The sequence below is a fragment of the Polistes dominula genome, unplaced genomic scaffold (genome assembly GCF_049000335.1).
Source record: "Polistes dominula isolate Pdom_NZ unplaced genomic scaffold, Pdom_raw_medaka contig_11, whole genome shotgun sequence".
In the NCBI taxonomy this organism is placed as follows: Eukaryota; Metazoa; Arthropoda; class Insecta; order Hymenoptera; family Vespidae; genus Polistes; species Polistes dominula.
This window is the reverse complement of record NW_028301154.1, coordinates 403,403-431,182: the sequence shown is the minus strand read 5'-3', so window position 1 is coordinate 431,182 and position 27,780 is coordinate 403,403. Positions and strand designations below refer to the sequence as shown.

General features: G+C 30.2%; 2 protein-coding genes and 1 long non-coding RNA gene across 18 annotated transcripts in view; 2 read left to right on the top strand and 1 right to left on the bottom strand.

The window, feature by feature from the left end:
* The window catches only part of LOC149030540 (uncharacterized), a 54,299-nt gene extending 46,871 nt beyond the window's left edge, over nucleotides 1-7,428 (top strand). The window contains exon 6 of one of the 2 annotated variants that reach the window (XR_016178624.1): nucleotides 7,127-7,428. This is a non-coding gene — a long non-coding RNA (uncharacterized LOC149030540). Of the gene's footprint in view, nucleotides 1-3,640 lie in introns of both variants that reach the window. The other variant, XR_016178623.1, reaches the window with a different exon arrangement.
* Nucleotides 666-3,641, bottom strand: LOC107071098 (uncharacterized). Of its 2 annotated transcripts, XM_089178587.1 has the most exons (5): nucleotides 3,362-3,641; nucleotides 2,392-3,224; nucleotides 2,020-2,272; nucleotides 1,751-1,924; nucleotides 666-1,493 (listed from the first exon to the last, which is right to left on the bottom strand). In XM_089178587.1, the coding sequence occupies exons 1-5, from the start codon at nucleotides 3,411-3,413 to the stop codon at nucleotides 1,357-1,359; spliced, it is 1,449 nt and encodes a 482-aa protein (XP_089034713.1). In that variant the 5' UTR covers nucleotides 3,414-3,641; the 3' UTR covers nucleotides 666-1,356. The 2 variants fall into 2 exon arrangements, with proteins under 2 accessions (XP_089034713.1, XP_089034712.1); XM_089178586.1 differs by having other exon boundaries at nucleotides 2,392-3,412.
* Nucleotides 7,429-17,238: 9,810 nt separating the features above from the next.
* Hipk (Homeodomain interacting protein kinase) overlaps nucleotides 17,239-27,780 on the top strand; it is a 29,590-nt gene continuing 19,048 nt past the window's right edge. For 10 of the 14 annotated variants that reach the window (XM_015329836.2, XM_015329838.2, XM_015329837.2 and 7 more), the window contains exon 1: nucleotides 17,239-18,904. The gene's annotated coding sequence lies outside the window, so the exon portion shown is untranslated. The other 4 variants (XM_015329845.2, XM_015329843.2, XM_089178582.1 and 1 more) reach the window with 3 other exon arrangements.

The window sequence follows — 27,780 nt, the reverse complement described above, 5'->3', positions numbered from 1 at the left end:
CGCAAATAACAAATTCCGCCATAATATATCAATATTTAATATTTTAATTTTAGTATTTTAATTAATTAAGTTTAATGAATGTTCGTATAAATGTTCCTGTCAACATGTTGTACTCATCAAATATTTAAATATTTTGTGTTGTTTTTTATTTTTGTTTTAATTTATTTCGAAAAAGAAAAAAATATATCTGATCAATTTAATCAGGTTCCCACGTAAGTTTCAGGTTAATTAATAGAAGAGAAAATTCCAAACGTGACCAATTAGAGAAAGATAATCGTGAATTTCTATCATAATTCAACTGGTAGATTATACATATGCGATATTTCCTAAACAGGTGTTAAACGGGGGGAGTGTCTGTTATTTGATATGTTACTATCGTTTGATAAATCATTATCATCATCATCATCATCATCATTTTCATCATAGTCGTCGTCATGATACACGCAAGAATTTCGTTCCGGTGTCGTAAATTCGATCAAATGTGTATATGTGTGTGTGTGTGTGTGTCTTTTTTTTTTTTATTTTTTTTAATAACACCATAAGCGTTCTAATTTAAAACATATGAAATGTACGCGTATCCTTTAATGAAATAATTATAATAATAAACCCCATTGTAAATTTTATATGTTTTCCACATTTTATAAATGAACAATGTGTAAAATAAATTTGTTATATATGTAGAGAATATTTTAATTAATTATATATATTAATTATAATATTAACATTTAATAATACAATATAATATTATCGAAAATATTTTAATATTAATTAGCAATAATAAACAATATAATACTGTATACAATTAATAATAGGGAATGAAAATAATTAATCTTATGGGTTAAGGGGTAGGGTTTCTCTACTTCTGTAAAAATTTATCAAAATAACATTCAAATTCTCTCTCTCTCTCTCTCTCTCTCTCTTTCATTCTCTCGCAATTATAAATATAGTAATTACTAATATTATGCAACAAATACACGTGAAATAAAATTTGTCTATTTCTAATCAATGATCAACAATTTGTTTTCTAAGTTCACGTTGAACGTAAAATCACCTAATTTTTGTTTGAAAGTATATCAATCAGTCATGATCTCGTTAACAATTTCAATTAAAAGAAATAAACAACGAATCTTGACATGGGTTTTATATGAGCAAAATATTAGATGATTCTATTATTGATGAATATTACAAAATATATTATTTATAGAACACGTAGCATATATTAACGATTTTTATAATTAATTATCAAATTTTTGTCAATGTATTGGCGCATAAATAATCATCATTTTTTGCTTTCTTTTTATTATTATTTTTTTCTTTTTTTTTTTGTTAATATTCTTTTCTTTTTTTTCTTTTCATTTATGCAACTTCCGAACGAGCAGTCGAATTTCTTCTTCGTCGCCAGATGACAAATCCAATGATACCGATAACCGCCAATGCACCGATAACACCACCAACTATTGCACCAATGTTCGAAGTTGCTACACAATTTTCCTCTAAAAAGAAGCAAAAAAAAAAACACACACACACACAATGAGATATTATTACAGTCGAAAGAATAAAAGATAATAATTTATTACTTTTGAATATAGTATTGATAATAACTCATACGCGGACAATATTGCTTTGTTAGGGGTTCAATAAAGATTCGTTATTTAACAATGCAAAAAAAAAATCAATTTTTGGGGGGGGGGGAAATTAATGATTAGAAAAAGAAAAAGAAAGAAATAAATAAATAAATAATAATCTTTACCAGATCTCGATGAGATATTGTTATTTTCTATGAAAGCCATCAAATTGACATCGCTGATCGATAATTCCATGTTTTCAGTCGTAACAAATGTTGGAACACTGCACACGTATTTTGCATTCGTAGATGTACTGAACAATGATTGATTTGGCTCGGTTTTTTGTAATACCACTTTGTCTATAAAATAAAATATCAATGAAAATGATTTCATTTTAATACTCAGTAGAATTAAATTTAAATTTAATAATTACAATCACATTAATGCAACTGACCTTTTGCATTGGGAAAAACTTTTGGATCTAAAATAATTTGAACAATGATTTGATTAACCGAGAACGTAGAATCGGTCTTTTTGAATAAGAAAGTAACTGTATTTTCATCTTTGGTATCAACAAACTCGTTGACAATTCTCTCATATAAAGTGTTCTCAGAATTAGACCAAATGAAAGTCATAGTAGATTCCTTGTCACCGCATTTACCACTAATTTTTGCGGTAGATGGTACATTTATCGTTTTCTTTGCGACCTGTCAAATATTATATGTAAATCAATATGAAAGATTATTGAGATATATACATTTATATCTATTTAATTAAAAATTTCATGCAAAATTGAAACATTCGATATATGTATAATAAATAATACCTTATCGTCTGTTGTGTTGTACGATACAGTTACCGCAATCTTCATTCTCGATAATATACACGTTACATTTTTGTCAGTCACTTGATTTGGGTATTCCTTAATACTTGCAATGGTAGACGTACTTATAGGTGTTTCTGTTGTCGTTTGTTCTGATGTCGGTGTTTCTGTTGTCGTTTGTTCTGATGTCGGTGTTTCTGTTGTCGTTGGTTCTGTTGTCGGTGTTTCTGTTGTCGTTGGTTCTGTTGTCGTTGTTTCTGTTGTCGTTGTTTCTGTTGTCGTTGTTTCTGTTGTCGATGTTTCTGTTGTCGTTGTTTCTGTTGTCGTTGTTTCTGTTGTCGGTGTTTCTGTTGCCGTTGTTTCTGTTGTCGTTGTTTCTGTTGTCGTTGTTTTTGTTGTCGGTGTTTCTGTTGTCGTTGTTTTTGTTGTCGGTGTTTCTGTTGTCGTTGTTTTTGTTGTCGGTGTTTCTGTTGTCGTTGTTTTTGTTGTCGGTTTTTCTGTTGTCGTTGTTTTTGTTGTCGGTGTTTCTGTTGTCGTCGTTGTTTTTGTTGTCGGTTTTTCTGTTGTCGTTGTTTTTGTTGTCGGTGTTTCTGTTGTCGTTGTTTTTGTTGTCGGTTTTTCTGTTGTCGTTGTTTTTGTTGTCGGTGTTTCTGTTGTCGTCGTTGTTTTTGTTGTCGGTTTTTCTGTTGTCGTTGTTTTTGTTGTCGGTTTTTCTGTTGTCGTTGTTTTTGTTGTCGGTGTTTCTGTTGTCGTTGTTTTTGTTGTCGGTTTTTCTGTTGTCGTTGTTTTTGTTGTCGGTGTTTCTGTTGTCGTATTGGGTTGATTCTCTTCCTCCCCTATTAATAACAATTCAATCAATTGATGTTTTTTTTTAAATAAAATACATTCCTTCATTTGTTCGCGAAGATCACAATATTACTAAATGATTTTGTATGCATTTACATTTGTTTCACCAATGAAGAATAATTCTCACCTCTTACTATTACGATCGCAATTAGGATCGCGTATAAAAATCTCAGCTTCATATTTGTAATATTTTTCTTCTTATGTATATATATATATATATTCTTCTTATCGTAAAATTCACCAAATTTCCGTATATAATATTTTTTTTTTTTAATTAATATTTAATCCGTGCACACAAATTGATCTTCACTGTATATGTTGGATGTTAAATAATAATTTCGGACAGAAAAGAAAAAAAAAGGAAAAATGTAAAATATTAAAAAGTAAAAAAGATTTGTTGTTGTAGGTAAGAGCACGAAGATGCGATTAATTTTGTCAAGCCTTTCTCGGTGGTTAATATAGACGATGGTGAGCTAATGAATGTCTACTACTAACCCCTCGCCAACCAACCGTGTTCTCGTACTTTATCATTATATTTTTATCCGTATAAAGAGATAGGATATCTACGGTTATATGTAGCCGTTTTTATACCTGACTGTTCTTCGCGAAAACAATCCAATAATTTTCAAATGCTTTTACACATTTATATTTAAGTACATACCTATTTTCAATCAATTTTATTAATAAATTTTCACACTTAATCGATTGAAGATTTGACGGACACATTTAATGAAAAAAAAAAAAAAAAACAAGAAAAAAATACAAACTTAATATAAATAATAATTACTTTGTTTTGTTGTGTTTTTTTTAGGTTTCATTAAAAATCATTTGATTTTATTTTTATTTTTTTTTATTTTTTTATTTATCAAATCATACGAAATCATAGAAAAATTACCAGTTAAATTGTTAATCTGTGTACATTTGATATTACATATCCGTTTGCGTGTATTTATATTAAAGTTAAATTTCGACAAAAAAGAAGAAAGAAAAAAAAACAACAAAGTTATACTGACTCATGTTCAGTATGCTATCGATGTGTGATTATCGTGGTCTCTGTTTATTGTCACCGATATGGATGCATCGATAATCGCGATGACAGTATCGATTGACGAGAATTATTTGATACTATCGAATAATTACGAAATAACACTCTCTTCACTCTTTCTCTCTTTCCTTCCTTCTTGTGATTGTTATTAACTTTATAGGAAATATTCTATCAGGTTGCCACAATTAATGTAAGAGAACAATTAAATTTGAATCATAGTTCAATGCAACTGACCAATTCGCATTCTCTATGAATTGTTTTCTCAATTTATACAACAAAATTTTAATTCGTGAAATAAAAAAATATATACAAATAAGAATCAAAATAAATCCTAATAATTAATTAGAATATAATATAATATAATATAATATAATAGATATATTATTTACTCTGACTATATATAATATATATTATATAATATATAATAATATATATAAATACCGGAATAATAAATACATGAAAAAATGCAGATTAGACTTGCGCACGGTATAGTGTTAATAGAATAAAAATATAGAGAAAAATAATAGGAGAGAGAGAGAGAGAGAGAGAGAGAGAGAAAGAAAAGACGAAAATTAAAATAAAAAAATAAAATAGAAAATATCATTGGATTTTAATTGTAATGAAGGTGATTTCACTTTCTCTCTCTCTCTCTCTCTCTCTCTCTCTCTTTCTCTTTGATTAGGTCTTCTCACAGAAGCGTGTTTGGTGCATTAAAAGCTGAAGGATGAAAATCGATAATTATCTTTGATCAAATATGAAAAAATAACATTGCAAATAGACAACGTAATGGATATGATAGTGTAACACGATAATAGAATCGAACGAACGAATGAGTTTCTCGTTTCTGTGATATCTTCCTCTCTCTCTCTCTCTCTCTCTCTCTCTCTCTCTCTTTCTCTCTTTGTCGTTGTAATCTTGGCTTTGAAACTAAATGATAAAGACATAGCAGTTAAAAAGAAAAAGGAAATATATAAATTTTGTCATCATTGCATTTCACGATTTATTGTGCATGATTCAAAACAAACACAATCAACTCGTAGTCCCTACTTTTTTTTGTTAATAATCTTTCGTCGAGTAGTTAAAAAGAAAAAGAAAAAAAAATGGAAGAAAATAAAAAAGTATTTATCGATAAGAAGTGTCAAGTATTTTCTAACTTTTCATTGGTGGTTTTTAAAGCTAAATTGAACATGTATTTTCATGTTATTCGTTCAAACAATTTATAAGATTACGTTGAATTGATTAAAAATCATCGTCATCATCATCATCATCATCATCATCATCATCATCATCATCACGGATGTCACTAGTTTATCGTAAACTTTCTTTCCTATATTTATTGGGTTTTTTTTTCTTTTCTTTTAACATTTAATCATTTCTAAAAGAACGAATGATCTCATCATTTCACTTTGAGTAATTGAAAAGATAAATCGTACGAATAGAAATGAAATTAACGAATGAAATAAATCCCCATGTAATAAAAACTAGACACCAGTGTTGCACGCAATTTGTATATTTGTATTATTATTGTTAAATATAAAATAGGTGAGAGAGTGGAAAAAGAAAATTATTAGATAAAGTACGTTAATGTAAAATAATATAAAGAATAGTATATAGAACATTTCCTGTTTGTACATTTAACGTTAGAAATGGAAACTAATAGTGTCGAACAATTTCCTGACTTGTATGAAACAAATAAAAAACAGGAAATGAGCTAATTAATGTCTAAAACCTTAAGCACTGATACAGTCTATAATATATGTGAGAGTAAATAAGGTTTACTATTATTCCCACCTAAATAAAATAGTATTTCTATGGGAAAGTAATAATATATAAGGGGTAAATTTATAATGATATTATTTATTAACTAATTTCCGGGATTTTATTATGGAAAAAAATTTGAATAAAAATTGTCTTATTTTGTTTTTGTTTTTGTTTTTAAACAATTGGATATATATTTCAAAATAGTCAGTATAATATAAATAATGCATTTACACATATATTTAGTAATATTTAAAGAAAAAAGAAAAAAATTAAAACGTAATAGAGCTAAGAACACCGAAGTACCATCGAACATCCGGAATTAACTGAAACCGGTTCCTACTCCAGGTGTTACACTTGCATCTTTTGCTTACCTTCTTTTGGCTCGCTTTTCTTATCTTTACAGTCGTGTAGAAAAAGAAATAGAAAAACAAACAAACAAAAGGAAAAAATCAAAAACAAATCAGATCATTTACATTCATTCGTATGGAATAATTTCTAAGAAAAATGGAATATCCTGACTGAAAAATCCTAAGTTCAGGCGATGCTTAGGGAAAAGGGGGGTTGTAATAAAAAAATAAGAAATGATTTATTTCCAAAATAATACGTAATTTTGATATTATTATTATATCTAACACTATGCCGTCCGCACGTCTAATTTCATTTTTTTGGGTCGCGCTTATATTTATATATTATATTATATATAGTTATGAAATACTTTGTACTTTGTACTTTGTACTTTGTACTTTGTGATTGTATCACGCTTGCATGATAGTTTTCGCATGGCACCAACGTGCAACCACCGCACGTCATAGTATTAATTATTATAATATTTTCAAAGTAATTTACATTTATTATCATTTATTTCCTTTATAAATATTGACAAATTAAATTTCTTTTTTGTTAAATTACATGCATAACTGCACGTAAGAAAAGAAAACAGAAAAAAACAAAAACGTTTAGGGTAAATATCGAAGGCAAGGAAGTTTAAAATGAGTTTTTCCCATGAAAGCCAATAAAGTGGTCGTGAAGCGAGGTGAAACGAGAGTCGGTCGCGCGTGCAAAGTTTAAATTTCGTTAATTCGATAGGTCTCGATCGGGTGTCCAAGAAGAAGAAAAAGAAGAAGAAAAAAAATCAACAAAAAATAAAAATAAAAAGAAGAAGAAGAAGAACCTGGTGGATGGTAACAGGCCACGTGGAGCATATGGTTCGCGTGCCCCCAGCATGGAAGTAATGGGCCATGGTTACATAAAGAAAACCTTCCTTACCTTACCTTACCTTACCTTACCTTTCCTTTCGTTACACCCCCTCTTCTTACCCCTCTTCTTTTTCTTCTACTTCAATTCACCCTTGTCAACTCGACTGGTTTTTTTTTTTTTATTTTTTTTTGTCATCATATCGACACGAGTTGTATTTTTTTTTTCTTATCGATGAACATCCGCATTCTTCTGAGAATACGATACATTTCGTAGAATACTATAATAAATAATTTATCAATATATCTATCGTTGTACTTTTTCTCAATTTTTTTTTTAATCAAAATCTAATCTAATTAAATTGAACATGATTAAACCGAAAGAAGAATCATTGTCGATCGATATCGAACAATAATCGGATTCATTGTGATATTTGAATCATTTTCATCGGACATATAAAAGATCTGTTCAATCAATTTAATATATCAGATGTTCAATTTGAAATGCATTTGACAAATTTTGGTCTAAATTTATTCTAACTTAACGTTGATATATTTTATTCATTTCATTGTAAAAATTCATTGTCAATGGATCTCCTCTCTAATATTTTTTATATTACTCTTATTGTTTATTTTATTTATTAATTTTTTTTTTTTTTGTTATTGTTACTACTTCTCACGAAAATTTGTACGACATTGTTTTAAAAAGCTTTGATCATTCAATGTTTGTTTGTTTTCTTTTTTTATTTTTTTGTCATTTTGCGAATAATATTTGATTTGTTTTATTTCATTATTTTTCAAAGACGACAAAAAATGAGAAAAGGGAAAAAAAATATAGGACGAGGAAGAAGGGAAGCCCTTTGATGTGATCGGCACACGTGCCCATTTTGGTAAGAACAAAATTTCAAATTAACCGGATGTCCAACGTAAAAGGAAGTATACCTTTGAAGGATTTCTTTTCTTACAGCGGTTGACTTGCTAAAAAACAAAAACAAAAAACACAAAAAAAATTAGAAGAGACCTTCGTAGTTCTAATATTTAAAAATAAATAAAAAAAATGGGTCTTTTTTAACACGTTCCGTGCCACGTGTACCACCGGTGGTACACTTAGGACATATTTATTGAAAATATATGTTTAGAACAAATTGAATTCTGTAGAAAAATATTTCTATTAAAATATTGATGCATTATACAAAATGCAGTATAGAACAAAGCACATAAGTTTGTTTAATTGCCATATTTACAATAATTAATAATTAAATGTAATGGTTGATTTTGTTCAAGCAAAATTAAATGGCTTGAATGACAAGTCAGGTAAAAAGGGTTAAGCACGAAACGTGTTTAAATGTTTTTTTGCATTCAATTATATTATTATTGTTATTATCATTAAACCCTACCCCCCTGCGGTCTTGGGGGGATAAAAATAAGCCGCAGTAATCCCAGTTTGTCGTAAAAGGCGACTAAGGGGGAAAACCCCGTAAAAAAAAAAAGAAAAAAAGAAGTTTTCCTTTATATTATTATTATTATTATTATTACAGATTATTTGATTGCACATTGTGATATTATTACTCCTATCATATTAGAGAAGTTTATTTCGAGAAAGATCACGTTAGTTTGTACTTTACTATCTGCAGAAATGATATTTTTTTTCCAGATGTAATAACTTTTACATACCAGAACGATAACACAACGATACGACAAGAGAAGAGAAGAGAAGAGAAGAGAAGAGAAAAGAAGAGAATATTCTCGATACAATGTGTGTAATCTTCTAGATAAGAATAATAAGATCAAGTTAATCCGTAAATAATATCATATAGTATATGGCATCATCTAGTGATTAACAACCTTGATTAATATAGCTGTCGTAATTATTGCTAAATAACAAAAGAAATATTTCCAAATAAATATTATTATAGATTAATTATTAATTAATTATAAATTAATAAATACAAAATAAATAATTACATAATATTAATATTAATATAATAAATAAGAAATTATATGCTATAATAAATTAATTAATAATTAATTAATTATAGGATAATTAAAACAAAAGGAAAGATAAATTTCTTTTATAAAACTATATCCACCATTTTTGTTTTAATACTTAAGCAGAAGAGATCTTGTCGTCATTTTATTTACAACTAATATAAAATAATAAAATTTACTCGAATCGTATATATATATAATAAATATTAATACATAACTTGGATAACGTATTACAATGAATTTTTAATTTTGGGGTTTTTATTTGGGAGGGTGGAGGAAACAATTTATTATTTTTATTATCGAATGATTTATCGTTGCAATAAAGGATGTAATTGTCATTGAAGATAATGGTACACTTCAACTATAAACTGTTTTATAAATCAATTTTTATTTATCTATATTGATCAAGTTAATTCATATTTTAAAAACAGGAATTTAGTTTACCGACCGATACACTTGATCGTCGATAACAATTTCTTTCCTTACTTACGTACCTGTGATAACAATAACTTTCTATATTATTGATCAAGTTTCTTGACCGATGAAATAGATCTTTTTATTATCAATTAAATTACTCGGTTGGTAAATGATCAAATTGAAGATGAAGTTTTTAAATTTTGTCATGCAGATATATCAACTGAAATGAAATAAGGATATATCAAAATATATTTCATACCGTTTACTGAGCCTGGTGATATAAGAAAAAAAAAAAAAACAAACAAATACAGAAAAATAGAATAACATTTAAAAAAATGTGTACAAAAATATGGAACAAACAAGTAGAACTTAGTTCTCTGTCTCGATACAAACTCCATTAGCTTTGACACGGTTATTTCATATTGAAAGTGTCTTTCTGAAGAGAAAGCCGAGACTTTTAATCATTGAATTAAGAACGAAAAATCTTGATATTCGTTCTTCTCGAGTTCGTTTGGTTGTTAACTCGCTTACATACTCGTATAACTCACGAAAAGGCAAACATCGTACAATTCTATATTGTATTTTTTTTTTTTTATATATATATTTCCATAATCAAATTAAAACATACTCTCATACACTAATACCTGACAAAATACAAAAGAATAAAAAAGAAGAAGTAAAATTATCAATAAAAGTTTAAATGAACTATTGACTCTTTTAATTATATTTGTTGTGAAATAAAAAAAAATTATTATTGTAATAATGAAATAATTTGTTCGATCTGTTCAAAGAAAAATCAACCCCTATTTTACCGTTCAATTTTCAGTCAAAGGGAAAACGTCGTTTTTCTATCTTCTTTCTCTCTTTAGAGAGAATTGATTTATTCTCTGTTCCGATTTCTCGGAATTAAAAGGCGTCAGGTATCGTAACTCTTTTCGTTCGTGTTATCATCGGCTCACAGATTGGGGAACGGACAGAGACAAACACACAGACATTAGGATGAACCTACGCGAGTGCGAATTCTCCGCAGTTCAGATAGAAGTGATAATTCGACTCTCGAGATAAATTTATTTTTAGTATCGAAACGAGGCTTTTTACGTTCATCGTACACGAACGTATTGCCCCTATGCAAAAATTCTCATCCATGTGTGTGTGTGTTATGTACGCATATGTGCGCACGTCTGTCGCGTGAGTCTGACGCTTATTTGAAAAAAAAAAAAGAAAAAGAAAAAGGAAGAAAAAAATATTTGGAAAATTATCGAAATAAAAAAGTCATAGGAGTTGGAAGTGGGTGGGTGGGTGATTTGGTGGGTGGGAAGAAACGCGGAAGACGAATAAGAAAAAGATCGGGAAAAAAGCGTATATGAATAAAATATGAAAGAACAAAGAAGACATACAGTCTTTAGCGTCTCAATAAATTTATCATCATCTGGCTATTTACATCCGAATCGATAATCGATGACTCGATACACACACACACACACACGCTTATTCGTATACACATTTACGCACATACACTTACGTTACATAGGCCTTACCCGTGCATCTAGGGAATACTGTAGACGATTTATCTAAGCGTTGTGTGTTATTTGCTCAAAAATATAAATATTTCATTATTTTATTATTAATATATATATATTATACTTTATTATATTATATAATGTATAATATATATATTATTATTTTTAATTAATAAAATAAAATTCTAATTAATTAAATTACTTTTATTACTATTTATATATATAATAATTTGCATGGTATTCGTAGGAATTATTATTCGTTGTGAACATAAAAATAGAAAAGAAAATGTAATAAGAAAAATAATTAAAAAAAAAAAAGAATAAAAAAAAGGAATATAAAATGATTTAATTAAAACGGAAGTTCTCGATCGGTCGTGGTCGTGGTCGTGGTCGTGGTCGTGTTTTTTCTTCCTCCGTCTCCTAGACTTTTTTTTTTTTACTTGTCGTTGTTTTTTTTATTATACCTGATTATAAAATAAATAAACAATGAAGACGCACGTAGAGATAGACGTAAAAACACACACACGAACACACTCGTATTGTGACTTTGAGATTGCGGTCGAGCCGTCAACCGAACCGGGGTCACCGTTTCCGCGATCGGTGTTGTTCTTGCTTTGGATTTTTCTTCTATCGTCTTTTACCAAGAGTTCAATTATAAATAATTATTACTTTTTATACTAATTATTATTTCTCTTTCTCTATATATTATTTATTTGAAATAATCACAAATGTGAAATGATAAATTATTAATAAATGTTTATACGATTTTTTGTTTCGGATCGTAGATTTTTTTGTTATTTAAACTTTCAGTCGATGAAATACATCGATGAGGATAATTTGAAAATTTAACAACACATACGTATGAATGGGAATATGTGTATATATGTGTATATGTTATATTTATATAGATATATTTGCGTTAAACGCAGCGTAACGTTATTTTAACGCATCGTTGCCAAACGAAGGAAGACTCTTATCGTTCCTGGACCATGCACCATCCAAACACTCCATCCCTCCTCTTTTTCCAACTACCCTCCTTTCCACTTCAACCCCCTATTCTCTCTCTCTCTCTCTCTCTCTCTTTAGTTCGTACATTCGTTTTTTGGCATTGGCTTGCATGGCTCGTAATTTCGCGATATTATATAGCTCGATGAGTCACGAACTAGTGAATCTTTCGTTAATTTAATCGATTCGTAGACTAGAAAGAGAAAGAGAAAGAGAGAGAGAGAGAGAGAGAGAGAGAGTGTTATGTATATAGATCTCACGTATTATTGATTTTAACAACAATAGAATAGAATGGATTAGCTTGCTTACGTATACGATTTCTATTTTATATTACAAATACATTAAATCTTGCATAACAAAATTGTATGAATTATTTATTACTCGTTTTAATTTTTTTATATTATTTATATTATTTATATTATTATATTATTATATATAATGAGTTTTCAATTGAGTTTGAATCTTTGATATGTTGGTTTTGGATATTTTGAATAAAAAACATGGTTTTCTTTCTATATACTATACTATATTGTATATAGTAGGTATACTATTACTATACTATATACGATACTATACGATACTATACTATATATATATATGTAATATATAATATTAATATATGTAATTAATTAAATTTAATATTTTATTAACCCCCTAAGGAACAATTTTGGCTCAACGTAATACAACGCCGCTCGAGTTAACTCGAGCGTGCAAATTAAGGGGTTAATATATATAATTTAATTAATATGATTAAATTAGTTATAAATTATATAATATAATAAATATTAGTATTATATATATATATATACATAAATAATTAATTTGAACGCATTAACGAATAAACGAGAACGTTTCCAAAATCGTGGTAGCTCTTTTTCCGGTTGTTGCATTACAACGGAAAGAAACTGCTGAGTATGCAGATAAAAAAAAAAAATAAACGTACAAAGTAGTGGTTAACTTCTGTAAAGAAATATTTTTCCTAATATCTAAAAGATAAAGAGAAAAAAAAATGTTTAAAAATAGATTACAACACACAAAATATATTGAATATCAAAATACGTTAGATTAATATAGAAAAGAAAATTATTTGGTAAATTCGACAATTTTCGTTCTCGTTGAGTAAGAGAAGAAGATGGGGAGGAGAGGGTGGAAGAGAGGGAGGAGGAGAGGGTCCAGGGCCGCGAGAAAGGAGGTAAAACCAACCTTCGAGCGGAACGACTTTCAGAGTTCGCACACAAGTAATGTACTTTCACATTTGCAAGAGAGCGAGAAGCATTGAATCGCTGAAAACTCGTTTCGTATCGCCGGAAGGAAAGAAAAAATAAAAAAATAAAAAATAAAAATAAAAAACACAAGAAAAGAGGGGTTGGACCCGTAGAAAAGATGGATTGAGAATAACGGAGAGAGGAGAAAAAATTAAACAACGAAAGGAAGAATATAGTAATAAAAATAAAACTAGAAAAAAAAAAAACAAGAAAAATTTTTATAGGGTTTCTTCTGACCCTTATAGTACTCACACAACATTTATTAAAAAAAAATTCAATCGAGAAATTGGAAAATTAATTTTATTTAGTTTATACGCTCTATATTTTCATCTTTATCTATCTTTTTTTCAATTAGATTTCTAAACACGTATCGTTTAAATGTTTAAACCTTCGACCATTACGAATAATTCAATGTCGAACGAACGATATTTTATCCGCTTTAAAATCATTTAAACTCCAATATATATATATTTGTTATATTTGTTAGGCATCTGTCAAGAAATTGCTTACGTTTCCTAGATCCACCTTACGATTTATTTTCAATACGGCGTCGATAATTCTTTACGTTAACGCCATCTTTACGGGATCTTTAAATTTGGTTATCAGATTTATTCTCAATTCATTTTTATAATGATTTGTTCATATATATATATATAGAGAGAAAACAAAATTTATGAAAGTTGATAGAAAGATGAAGGGAAGGAGATAAGGTTAAAACCTTTTATTGTTCAGGTATAGGTACTGTCATTGAGTAGAAAGCTCAAGATACGACAGCTGCTTCAGCCCAAGCACAACTAATCCCAGTACTTTGATATTAAAAGGGTGATATGTATTCTCGTTTTCTCACAGTACACCCGATGGACAAATCCGACCCACTGACACTTTGAAAATTCTATACCTGTCGTTTTCTCCCTCTCTCTCTCTCTCTCTCTCTCCCTCTCTCTCTCTCTCTCTCTCTTTCTTTCTTTCTTTCTTTCTTTATCTTTCTTTTTATCTGTATTTTTAAATGCTGCTATATAATTACCAAGCAGCGAGGCTTTAGAATTGTTCGAAGGCGAGATCGAAAGTCTAACGGATGTGCCCGAGTGACTTTGTGGGTCTAAAAACCGCAGTAGAACTTTGGTAATCATTTCTAATAACATTCTAACATATTTACGCATTACACTAATCATTATGGCTACGTGATACTTCAAATTTCATGTGAGATGGAAAAAATGAAATATAAACAAATTCTAAGAGGAGTTTGTTTGATGGAAACTAAATATGTCCATTGTAAAAATGAATGCACAAATTTTTCTCGTTTAAAATGCAATCGTAAATTTTGTATCGCTTCGTTTATTTTTTTATTTTTTATTTTTTTTTGCACGCGACGGTTCTCGAGTCTCTCATGAAAAATTGTCTGCCCGTTAAGCAAAAATAACAAAATAATGAAAAATAAAATAAAAGCGGAGTTTCGAGGGCAAGATGGCGTCGCAAGCAAAAACAAGCAAACAGATTTTTCCGAATACATATATCGAGGACGCTAACGTGCCAAGCAAAAGGGTGTGGAACGGTTTCTATTAATAATCGTGTTGCATCGTGTCCACAAGTCGGCCCGTCCAAGTTTTACGAACAGCCAGAATATTACCGACGAGCCAATGCAATTTCGTCACTATACAAATTCGTTTTATGCATGTATACCTTTCTATGTGTGTGCATCTGTAACGCGGCTAAGTTACATTCACCTGGCTTCCTTGTAAAAAAGAAAAAAAAAGAAAACCGAAAAATGTTAGCCTCGATCAATCTTGCAAAAAAAAAAAAAATAGAAAAACGAAATTGTTCGATTTCAAATTGATTTGAAGAATATTTTCCATTGACAATTTTTTCCCAACCGTTTCATTCATATAAAGCGAAAGTAAAGCTCTTGGCCAGTCTTTTATTGTCATCAGTGAAAAGGGCTTTACGCCATAAGGGTGAGAAAGAACATAATTTCTTAGTCGAAAATATACCCTTAACAAACCATCAGGACCCCTCTCTTAGTCCCTTTAGTCCCTTGGTAACGTTACATCCTGTACCTACTATAAATTTTTATTTAGGATTGACAAAAGATAAAATAAAAAAGAACGAGAAAGAGAGCGGAAAGAAAATAGTTAAAGCATCGTGGAAATTCTGTCTACTTTGTCATTATCGAACACGTTTTTTAAATGGTTGCTGGTTTTTTAATTTTTCCAAATCTAAATCTATTATCTATCAGTATCTAAATATATTAGTTATTCGTACATACGTAAAAAGTAAATAAAAGTATGCACATGAAAATATGTCAAACAATTCGTTGATAACGTTACGAATCATCAAATAAAATATTTCAATTCGAATTTATAACATCAGCGCGAAAATTGCCGCCCCCTTTGACTGGACCAGTGACGTTACAGTTATAACCAGGTTCGTAAGTAGTATACGCAGTGCCCCTCGAGTATCATTTTTGCAAGCTGCACTGTATCCTTCAATCTCTTCCTTTCTCTTTGACTTTTCGAAAAATACAATAAAATATATTGGTTGCAATCCGAATGCACTCGAATTTAAATGTTTATTCATCATTCTGTTTTTCTCTTTCTTTTTCTCTCCCTTTGTTCTTTTTTTTTGCTCTCAATCACAGCGAGAGCAACCCATACGACCTGGAAATTGCGAAAAAGCGAGCTTTCGTATCCCTTTTTAGACGACACGAGTGCTACAAACGAAGATCCGGTTTCACTTGGCTTCGAGACAAGAGAGACAGAAAGAGAAAGAATGAATAAGAAAAAGAAAGAAAGAAATAAATAGATGCAAAGCTTTCCGATTACAATGATCTAGATGACCGATCGTGTATCCCTGGTTTTTTTAGGCTCGACTCTTTCTCTGTTTTTCAAATATCTCTTTTCTTTTTTTAGTTCGAAAGATATTGTTTACGTTAACTACTTGCACAAGGAAAAGAAATGGAAAGAGAGAAAGAAAGAGAGATTGAAAATAAAAAAGTTGAGTAAGTGGACTTATTTACTTCACTTGGTTTAATGCTATTTTTATGATTTACAGAAAAACACTATACCCAAGTTATTAATACATTATCATCTCTCTTTCTCTCTTCAATGAAAAATATATACATAGATATATAGAGAGGTATTCAAATCTTCTATCTTTCTCTTTTCCCCCTCTCTTGAACACTCCCAAATAAATGGCGCCAGGAAAGCGAATGTATACGAAGATGCACGAATATATTTTGTTTGTCATTGGTTTGGTCCATCCGCGTGCGTTTATAACCACTCTATATTTCATGGACGTTCTACTGTATTATTTTCAGGGGCAAATCCAAGGAGTGACTTCACTTTAAAGGCAGCAAGCGTTTGATCTCTCGAGGGAAAGCCAACGAAGTCAAAGTGAAATTACCTTGTCGTCGATCGGTGACGCATATCGACCGATAACCGAACGATAACCGAACGAACAAACCGATAGTCCATTGATTTCAACGCAACTTTCTTTTTAAATAACACAAAGAAAATCTCATTTACTAAATTTTGAAGAAATTTTCGAAAGCAATCGCACAATAAAGTGATTCAATTTTAAAAACTTTTCCAAGCGTGAATGATTTATTTACGCCTATAGATCAATCATTCAAGTAAACTTTTTACAAAGAATAAAATAAAGCTTTGCGGGATGTCTCAAATCCGAAAGTTGTCCATGTCTTTTGCATAACTAATTTGGTTTTTTCAGGAATAAAACAAAAAATGAAAAGACGTAAACAAAAGAAAATAAAAAAAAAGTACGAATATCAGAGAAATTCGCGATAGATACGTACCTGATAAATTGATGAGTGGTGTGCACGCAGCAGAAGATTCGCGGACCCGATTAACGGCGAAAGCTAACGAAAATTGCCGAATGTCGCGCAATTCTCGGCTAGTGCCAGTCTACACCGAGCGACTTCCCGGTCAACGTCGCGTTCGCGAGTGGTAAGAAAACGAAGGGAAAAAGGAAAGAAGAAGATAAAAAAGAGAAGGATAAGAATTAATAATTTGTAAAAAAGGTGTAAAGCAACAATTAAAAACGATATATCGATAATAATCAAATGAAATCAAGTGAATAAGTGAAACGTATGCAGTTTACAAAAGTGAAAAGAAAAGCATAAAGTAATCAATGTATGGTTTATGTCGAATCATTAATTATAAGAATAGAATCGTTTTGGATATCGGTTTGTACTATTCGAATAAATGTTAATAAATTAGCAAAGACGATAGCGTGTGCGACTGCGTGTGTATAATAATGTACGCGTACGTGTATTAAGAAGGAGAAATCGTCGACTCGCGTCTTTTTCTCTATTACAAAACTTATTCTGAAAAAGAGAGGTTAGGAATATAATATTATGAACGTGAGAAGAACGGTTAAGTGTTGTGTGAGAAAGTGGAGAAAAGTGTGAGGACGAGAGAAGAGGTGGATACGACGGTGGCGGTCGAGGAGGAGGAGGAAGAAGAAGAAGAAGAAGAAAACGAAGACGAAAACGAAGACGAGAGAGAGAGACAGACTAACAACAGGGACGAGGAGGAAGAAAAAAGGAGAAAAAACGTTTTGATAGTGGTCGGTGACACAGAGAATAAGAAGAATAAAAATTAAAAGGAACTGTGCATTAAACATAACGTTGGTAGTTTTAACAGCACTAACAATTTGATTAATAGTAGAAATAATAATAATAGTTGATGCAAGTATAATACTACCAATATAATAGTTCAAAAATATGTCGGTGTGCGTTGTTTATCGTACGTGGCATTAAGTCGCGCTGGCGAAAAGAGAAAAATTAAGAAAAAAAGCAGTTAAGCACCAATAATAATACATCTGTGTAACAAAAGCAGTAACACATCAGCAACAGCAGTAGCAAAAGAAGAAGAAGAAGAAGAAGGCTAGTGGTGTTGTGTACCGTGTGCTGCTATTATATGCGTGTGGCGGCTAAGCGTGCATCAGAAAGTACTTGGACACGCACTTTTCGTTGGTGTTGTGCATATATATATGTGTGTGTGCGCGTCGACCATATCTGTCTGTCTGTCTCTCTCTCTCTCTCTCTCTCTCTCTCTTGGTGTACACGTATAGGAGCAGCCGGGCAGGCGCATTATACTTGTGTTCAGCGTCTCTACATTACCTTTTGGTCAAAAAGAGATAGAGAATATTCCTCACCAGCAGCACACTAATATACCCTGATATATACAGTGCCTATCTCTTCTTCCTCCTCTCCCACCGCAGGCAGGCAGGCAGGCAGACAGCCACATCCACCCGTTGTACTCTCTCTGTTTCTCGTACTGAAGGCAACGAAGCCAGGCCACCACCAGGCGGTACGCAAGATGGCTGTGTGTCGCTAACGAGTATCCAAAGAGAAACCGGAACGAAAAAAACGAGAAGCCGGGAATAAACGGAACATGCGGCTGCAAGATCCTCGGGCCCGTCCCTGAACGAGAGACCCTGGCCAAAAAGCAGAGATAGGTAAGTCTCATGTTGATTCCCTTTTTATTAAATTCTCTTTTCTTTCTCTTGTTTTTGATTTTATCTATTTTTCTATCTGTATATATTTATTTTCTAACCTTTTCTCTATAGTTTTATCACTTCCCGGTTGTAATCATTCCACCCTGTCCTCTCGTTTTTTAATCTTTCTCCTATTTATCTATCTATCTTCATTTTTTGTGATAGAGAACATAGAAAGAGATTCTAACCTATCTCTCTCTCTCTCTCTCTGTCGCGGTTTCTTTAAATGCCATTCCGGGAGAAAAAGAAATAAAAAAAAAGGAGCAGTATTCTTGCGTGAAAAAATTCACGGCAATCTTTTTCTCTATCTTTAATATATCTCTTTCTCTTTCTTTTTCATATATGCCGGTAATATGTCTCTCTCTTTCTCTGTATATGTATGTGTATTAGTAAAACGTAAACAAGTTGCAAAAGTATTCCTTCTCTCTCTCTCTCTCTTTCTCTCTTTTTCTTTCTTTCTTTCTATCTTTTTATCTTTCTTTTTCTCGATGACGTACGTGACTACCTCGTGCCTCGACTTTGCAACGAACGAACCAACGAATGAACGGTTTCTTAAGATGTAATAATACAGTATTATACGTCGTCTTCGTAGTCTATCTCTTTCTTTCTCTCTCTCTCTCTCTCTCTTAGACACATTGTCATTCCAGGCAACATTTTGGTGTGTGTGTCGCATGTTACGTTTGCATCGTCGTCGTCGTCATCGGCGTCGTTGTCGTCGTCGTCGTCGTCGTCGTCGTCGTCGTCGTCGTCGTCGTCGTCGTGGCCACACACTTTTACTCGTGCCAGGCTCCGTTCTGCCGATCGAATCCCAGCGCACAGTATAATCTCTCTCGATTACATGGCAAAAAGTATCTACGTAGACAACACACTGACAGATCCAACGAATGAACGAATGACGTATGGGTGAAGGAAAAAAGAAAGAGAAAAAGATAGAATTGTAGATAGAAGATTATAGATACTAACAAATTTCATTACTAATATATCTTACAATTAGATAGAAATTGTAAAAAAGTAACTACTTCATAAACACATTGCATTTGTTTTATTTTTCTATGAGAAATCAAGAAAATAAATAATGTAGATTAGACTTATTAAATAAACAATGATTAATATGTATATTTAATGTTGAATTGAAAGAAACATGTTGAATTTCTAAGAAATAGAATGATAATAAATAAATGAGTTATAGTTAGGTGTACAGTGGGAGGGAGGGGTGGAACGACTTAGGTGGAAAGAGATGAAGTTAGGCAGAACCTGGGGATCATAGAATTCGTCGATATATATATATGATAGATGGAGAGGAACGAAACTCGTGCAGAGTGCTCAAACACTGTCTCTGGCAGCCGGAAATATCCATCGTCGTACTTTCGATGAGATCGAAACTACGTATGATATTGTACCTGTCTTTTTGGGTTATTTGTGTGTGTATATATATTATGAGATATACGTGGGACTTGAACATTTTACGCGTCGTGTTCTACCATTAAATTATTTATATATAATATGTCAAAAAAAAAAAGAAAAAAAAAGAAAGAGAGAGAGAGAGAGAGAGAAAAAGAAAGAGAAAAGTTAGGAAACTTGTTGAAAAATATATTTGTGCTGTGTGTTTTTAAGATTTCCCAGACGCGAAAAACTTTCCAAAGATATTTTCGTAGAATAAGAAGAAAAAAAAAATGAAAGGGGTAATTTTATCACGGCATTTATCTTCCTTTTATTTTGTTCGTTCTATCACTTACTTTCTTTTCGAATAATTCAAATATAATATATAATATGCATATAATGCAAAATAATTAATTATGCACAATCATTATATTCCTTTAACACTGACTGCCCTGCCGAATTTTGATGGTCTTCCCGACGGACTTCTCGGTCTCCTCGGTCTCCTCGGTCTCCTCGGTCTCCTCGGTCTCCTCGGTCTCCTCGGTCTCCTAGGTCTCCTGCTGTTCGGCTATTAAAAAATTTTTTATTTAAATACCCTTTGGGACCGCATTATGGGTGCGCACATGTTTTACTACATTGATGGAAGTCACGGTTAGGTAAACCATCAAATAAAAATAAATCAGTTCTCAAAAATATTCCTTTTCCAAGGATTTCTATTAAATTGAGCCTTTTTTTTTTTGTTCTTTCTTTGTACTCTCCATTTCACTGATCTCATTTTTACCTTTCTTTCTCTTCCATCCTTCTTTTCTATCTTTTCTATCTTTTCGAAGAGGATACACAGATTCCATGTCTCCAGTTTAGGTTTTTTTTTTTTCTTAGGATTTCAAAGGAAGAGCCGAAGATATAGAGATAGAGAGATAGAGAAAGAAAGAGAAAAAGAGTGGGTAAGAGATGCTTGTCACGAGAAAAATATATTCAGTATTAGTTTTCATTTTCTTCTTTATGGTCATCGCGGTCTTGGAATGGGAAGAGAGAAACGCAAAAAAGTTTTCTAAACGTGACTGACCCTGTACATGTCGTCATCGTCATCATTATTTTCGTCATTGTCCATTTTACATGTGAACTCTTTGTTTTATACGGAAAAGATCAGAGAATTTACCGAAGATTTAAAAAAAACAACAAACGAATAATCGCCAGCATGTTTTTAACCTAACAACTACAACAACAACAACAACAACAACAACATTGTTATCATCGTCATCGTCAACTTGGTGGTCATCATTGTCATCGTTATCATCATTATCATCATTATATTCATCGTAATCATCATCATCATCATCATCATCGATGAATTCGTCGTGGACAGTTCAACCCTTTGTCGTTATTTGCATTCAACTTCGAAGATTTAACTTGTTGTTCCTCAACTTCGAAGAATCATGATCTCGTGATTGGAAAATACGATATGCATCGTTACGATTTTATTGGACGAACGAATGCTACTTTTCGTAGACGAGGATAGCGTTAGAGACGGATGTGAAAGAATTTTCTTGAGGAACTCAAGTATCTATTCAGAGATAACAGGTTAGTGTGAATAAATTTCTGTTTTGAAGATAACGAATTTCAAGATTTGCTCTGTTTTTTTTTTTTTTGTGTGTAGATTTTAATTGGTTGTTTTTGTAGATGTTAGAACAATGGTTTTCTTAACCTTCGCGAAGTCACGGAATATTTTTGATTAGAAGGAAAATCAAAAGCGAAACATCAAAATCATTAAGATGATTAAGATCATTAAATCAACAAAAAAATCTGCGTAAACCATTTAACTTATATTAATATTGGAAGTTATAGATTATACATTATACATAACATGATATAATACAACATATTTTTTTAACATTTAATTATAGATATTGTAATGATAATAGATAATGATAAAAAAAGAAAATATTAATTTAAAAATATTATATTAGTAAAAAAAAATAGAAAAATTTACTAATTAGGTATAATAGTGGAACTTTCATAAAATTTCACGGAATATCGGTTAAGAACCACTGTATTTTTGTTAGAAGAATGTTTACGAATTTTATGGTTTATTATATATTTTTATTTATCATTAGAAATATTTAATTTGTTGTAAAGTTAAATATGTGTCAAAGTTAGATATATTCTAGTTGTCAGTTTATAAGATTTCGTAAATGTTACACGCGTGAAATGAATCCTAAATTGAAAATGATCATTGAACGAAATCAAATCTAAACTATCACCGGTTAGTTTCAATGAATATTTTTCATCGTAGAAATTATTCATTGCGACATTTCAAAAAAGGTAAACAACAACCTGTTATGATCTTTCTGATACATACCATTTGTATTTTGTTATACTTTTTGTTGAGAAACGTTTCATTATTCAAAAACATACGAAAACATTAATAATTCAATGTAGTTTGTTTCTGAAATTATTCATTTGACATTGAGTATAGATAAGCATATAAAAATCATTATAGAAACATCATTTTCAAGGCTTTTTTTTTTCTCATTTATATTTACCTTCACGTGTAAATTTCTTATTCCACAAGGCTAAAAAATATAGAATTATATTTGTAATTTATATATTTGAATGATAATATATTAAAATGTAATTGTCAAAATAAGACGATTAAAATTGAAATTTAAAGAACGATAGAATAATATAGATTAGGAAATCTATGACGAAATAGAAGTTTATCAAGTAAGCAACTACTTACGTAGTCAACATAGCAATCACATTATTCGATGGTCTACTACTAAACTATAATGTTATTCCGTTGATCGTTGTTATGGGGATATAAATTTCACGTAAGATCCTTGCTCTCGTATATTTCGTTTCTCTTCTATCCTTTATATAATTTTATTAGCGTAATATATATAAAATAATATAATATAAAATACTATATTTAAAAAAAAAAAATATATATATATATATATATATTTTAGTCATGCTAGTTTGTCAAAAAAAAAAAAAAAAGAAAAATATTAAAAGGAATAGAGGGCCGTATATATTATAAGTTTGATAAAATTATGTTAACAATTTCAATATATAAAAAATATCGACTATAAAACGCACGTGCGAATTAATTAAATTACATTAGAGACCAATAAATTTTAATTAGAATATTTTATATTCTTTTTTTTTTTTTTTCTTTTTTTGTTAGAGACCATATGCGACTTTGTCAAAACGAGGAAAGTAAAATATTTTGTTTTTATTATTTACGAGTACGGGAGAAAATGATTATGATAAAAGAGAATTAATTATTATTTTCGTTCTTTTCTCTCTCTCTCTCTCTCTCTTACTCTTAATTTACAAAAAGTGTCAGAGAGATAAATTTAAATTCGTCTACGGCTTTGAAGATTAACATTTATCTTGTTTATCCAGCAGGTGAAGAAGTACTTATCGTGTCGTATCTATGACGAGGAATAATAATTAGTCTTGTTAGATTGCAAAATAAATTCAAATTTTACAATTAGTGTTTACAATATTTCGTATTTAATTTATTCAATAATCAATGCTTTTTTCTTTTTTTTTTTTTTTTTTTTCTTTACTTCATTCTAATCACGCGATTTCATTAACACTTTAATGGCTGCACGTCTACGCAGTCAAACGTCGCCAGGGACCTGATAATATTTTTCAAAAATTAATTTAAAAAAAACTTTATTAAATTCACGAAAAAACTGACATAAATTGCAACATTATTGCAACTCGTTTCTCTCTCTCTCTCTCTCTCTCTCTTTTTTTGTTCCAGTTTCTTAGAAAAAAGAAAAATCATAAATTTGGGAATTTGTTATTCTACTAGGGGGTCGACATTTTATTTATTTATTTTTTTCTAAGAAACTGGAACAAAAGAGAGAGAGAGAGAGAGAGAGAGAAACAAGTTGCAATAAAGTCAAAGAAAGACGGACAGAGAGAGAAATCGTCCTTTATATTCGAAAGTAATTGCAACGAGGCGAAAGGAAACCAACCACTGCTTGCTTTTATAGTGAGAGAAGCCAATAAGAAGGTTAATACGATCGTAAGATCAACATTAAGATACTATTGATTTTTTATTGACAAAAAAAAATGATAGAGAAAACCTATTTTTTTTTCTAATATTATTTCAAACAAATTGTTTTATTTTCTAAACCAAAAAATAGAAAACGAACGTACGAAAGAACGAACGAACGAACGTAGACGACGATGAATTCAACAAAATTGTTCGAATTCCTCTTTATTTTTTTTTTCAATTTATAAAAATATATACAAGACTTTCTACTTTAAACATATTAAGATAAAAAAAAAGAAATAATCTTTCGTCGTCAATGATCCATTAATTGATCATCTAAAAAAAAAAATAAAAAAAAAAATGAAAGAAAAAAATACTGGGCATGATTTCGTAGATCTGACACAGTTGATTGATTGGGGGATAAGGTGGGGGTAAGGAATGAATATTTTCTTCTTAAATTAATTAACCCTCTATGGACCCGTGTAACTTTCAAGTAACATATTCATTTTGCAGTATTTTACTAACCATATATATATATATATAGAATATATGTAAAAATTATTGTTTTGTTCAAAATGTCATTATTTTTGCCGGTACTTAGTATAAGAAACGGGAAAAATATGTCGATCGCGAGTGTATTAATATTTTTTGTCCTTTGGATCATATTTTCTATAATGTAAAAAAAATGTCGTAGACATCGTGCGTGGGAGGGATGATGATGTTGTTGTGTTTCTTCGTCGAAAATCAATGAGGAACACAAACGAGCGAAAACTTTCCACGTGCCGTCGCCGATACGAGAGACTACGCCGTGACATAAAAAAAAAAAAACCTAATACTCCGAGGATATAATCAAATGTTCTATTACGTCTATGATAGAATATATTCAACAAAATTAAATTATTATATCTAAAAAAAAAACATCGAAGCATCTTTTCTCATTTTAATTTGATTTTTATTTGCAATTTGGAACTTTGAACAACTAATTTCGTCTTTGTTAGATTTTTTTTTTGTTTTTTTTTTTTGTTTTATATAAACACGTAAATGTAAAATAATTCGCTTGAAATAATTATTTGTAATATTTTGCGATTTCTTTTCTATTTTTTTTTTATTTTCTATTTTTATTTTCGTATATTCGTTCGATTGAAAAAACGTCGAATAGAAAATTAGAAATAGAGAAACTACGAAGACTATAAACAGTTCTGTTTTCGTGAGCACAAATCCAAGAACGTCCAGTTATATTTGGGGGGGGGTTGGAGGAAGTGGAGGTGGAGAAGGAGGAGGAGGAGGAAAAGAAGGAGGAGGTTACTTGCGCTCGGTTAGAAACGCGACAAGCTATTTCTGTCGATCGCGCAAATGCGAATCTACGAAACTATACGAATCACTGATGTATACACTTACATATACACACACATGTAAGTGTATCTATTTATCTATACATGTATAATATACCTTACCTACTTTAATAGCGTTACGATTGTCTTTGTATTGTACACTTTAGTCGAGTCGTCATACAATAAGATTTGTTCGTTGTATTGTAAAAAAAAAAATCAAATCAATGCATTCTTTCGTTTTGCAAAATAATTTAAAAAATAGTCAGAAATTTAATACCAAAAAAAAAGAAACAAAAAAATAAAATATTTCAACAGTTCCAGATTGTAATACTAATAATATCTAAAGATTCTATTCTAATCATGTTCATAAAATAAATTAAAAAAAAAAATAAATATGTAGATAAAAATATATCGTCAAATATTAAATACATTTTTAATGAATATTGTATATTAGAAAATTAATTTCTTGTTTTCTTTTTTTCTTTTCTTTATTGCATACATTATTAATTGAATCTTTATAAATTATATAAAATATATTTTTATGTATTTTATATTATATAATATTAATATTATAGTTTATATTTAATTTATATATTTTGTTTTATAAATTATTTATATTACAATTTAAATTTTAATTTATATTTTATTTGATATACCTAATATTTATATTATACAATATATATATGTATATAATTAAAAAAACAATAACGAGAGAGTGCAAATGATGAACGAGATGATATACATACGTATACATGCATACACGTATGCATACAATATGTAGTCGCATATATTGATTTTCAGATTGATATATATACCCTATGTCATTGAGAATCATTATCGTTATCATCATCATCGTAGTCGTCGTCATCATCATCGTCATAGTTATTAGCTGTTATCGACGAACTCATTAAGTTCCAATTAATAACACATTTTCCCCAAGAATTCATCTATGTAACGGTAATCCTTTTTCTTCTTCTTCTTCTTCTTTTCTTTTTTCTTTTTCTTTTTCTTTAGTTTCCCTTCGTTCGTACTCGATCGTTCTCAACCCCTTGTTTTACCCTTCTCTTCTTACACACCCTTCTTCTTTTTTTCTTTCTATTTTTTTTCTTCCTTGTTTTCTTAGAAATTATCGGAAGGACGCGTCGTACCAAACTTGATGAACTCCAATACAAAGTGCAATTATCAATGCATAATTGCATATGATAAATATATATGTATATATTTATCAAATACTATTATATAGTTATTCTAATAGTATTATATAGTATAATAGTATAATAATATACTATTATTATATACCGAACTTGATGAACTCCAATACGAAGTGCAATTACCAATGCATTTGTATACATATATATAGGAATGCAGTAGTAGTAGTAGTTCGTTCGATTGTAATGCAGTTTTATGTGTCGTCGTCGTCGTCGTCGTCGTCGTCGTGTCCCTCATCTTCAAAGCAACCCCCTCCCACCCCCTATCCTAAGTTTCTTGTATATATAAGAAGACAGGAATGAAGCCTACAAATGCGATCATCCAATTCGTCGGCGAACTTTTGTGTGCCGAGAGATTGTGAGTTATAAATACGAGCGACGGGTTTTTAATAGTCCGACATTTATGATCGAGATATCATTTTTATATATGTGTATGTTAGTATTTTGCTACTGCATATATTTATATATATCTATATATTTATATGTGTGTATGTAGGGGTATATAATACTACTTGTGCTGCTTGTGCTGCTTTTGGTGGTACTATTGTTACTTTCAAGAAATATTCGTTTAATTTATGAGATTAGATAATTTCAATTTTATCTTTTACTTTTTTTTTATTAGGACCACTAAAATGTAAGATCGTAGGTGGATAATTTATTTTGTATCTTTCTGTTCTATTTATTTATTATTATTTTTTTTTTTTTTTGATTGAAAAATACTACACTAATTTCGTTGTAATTAAAAAATTAGCTTGTATTCTCTTAGCAATTATTTTTTTTGTTTTTGTTTTGTTTTTTTTTTAATTCAACAAAATTGTTATTTCATTTTAATGATAGTTTCCTCTACGAAACTTGTTTTATTAGATATTACAGAAGTAAATTGCATTTGCTATGTATACCCATGAT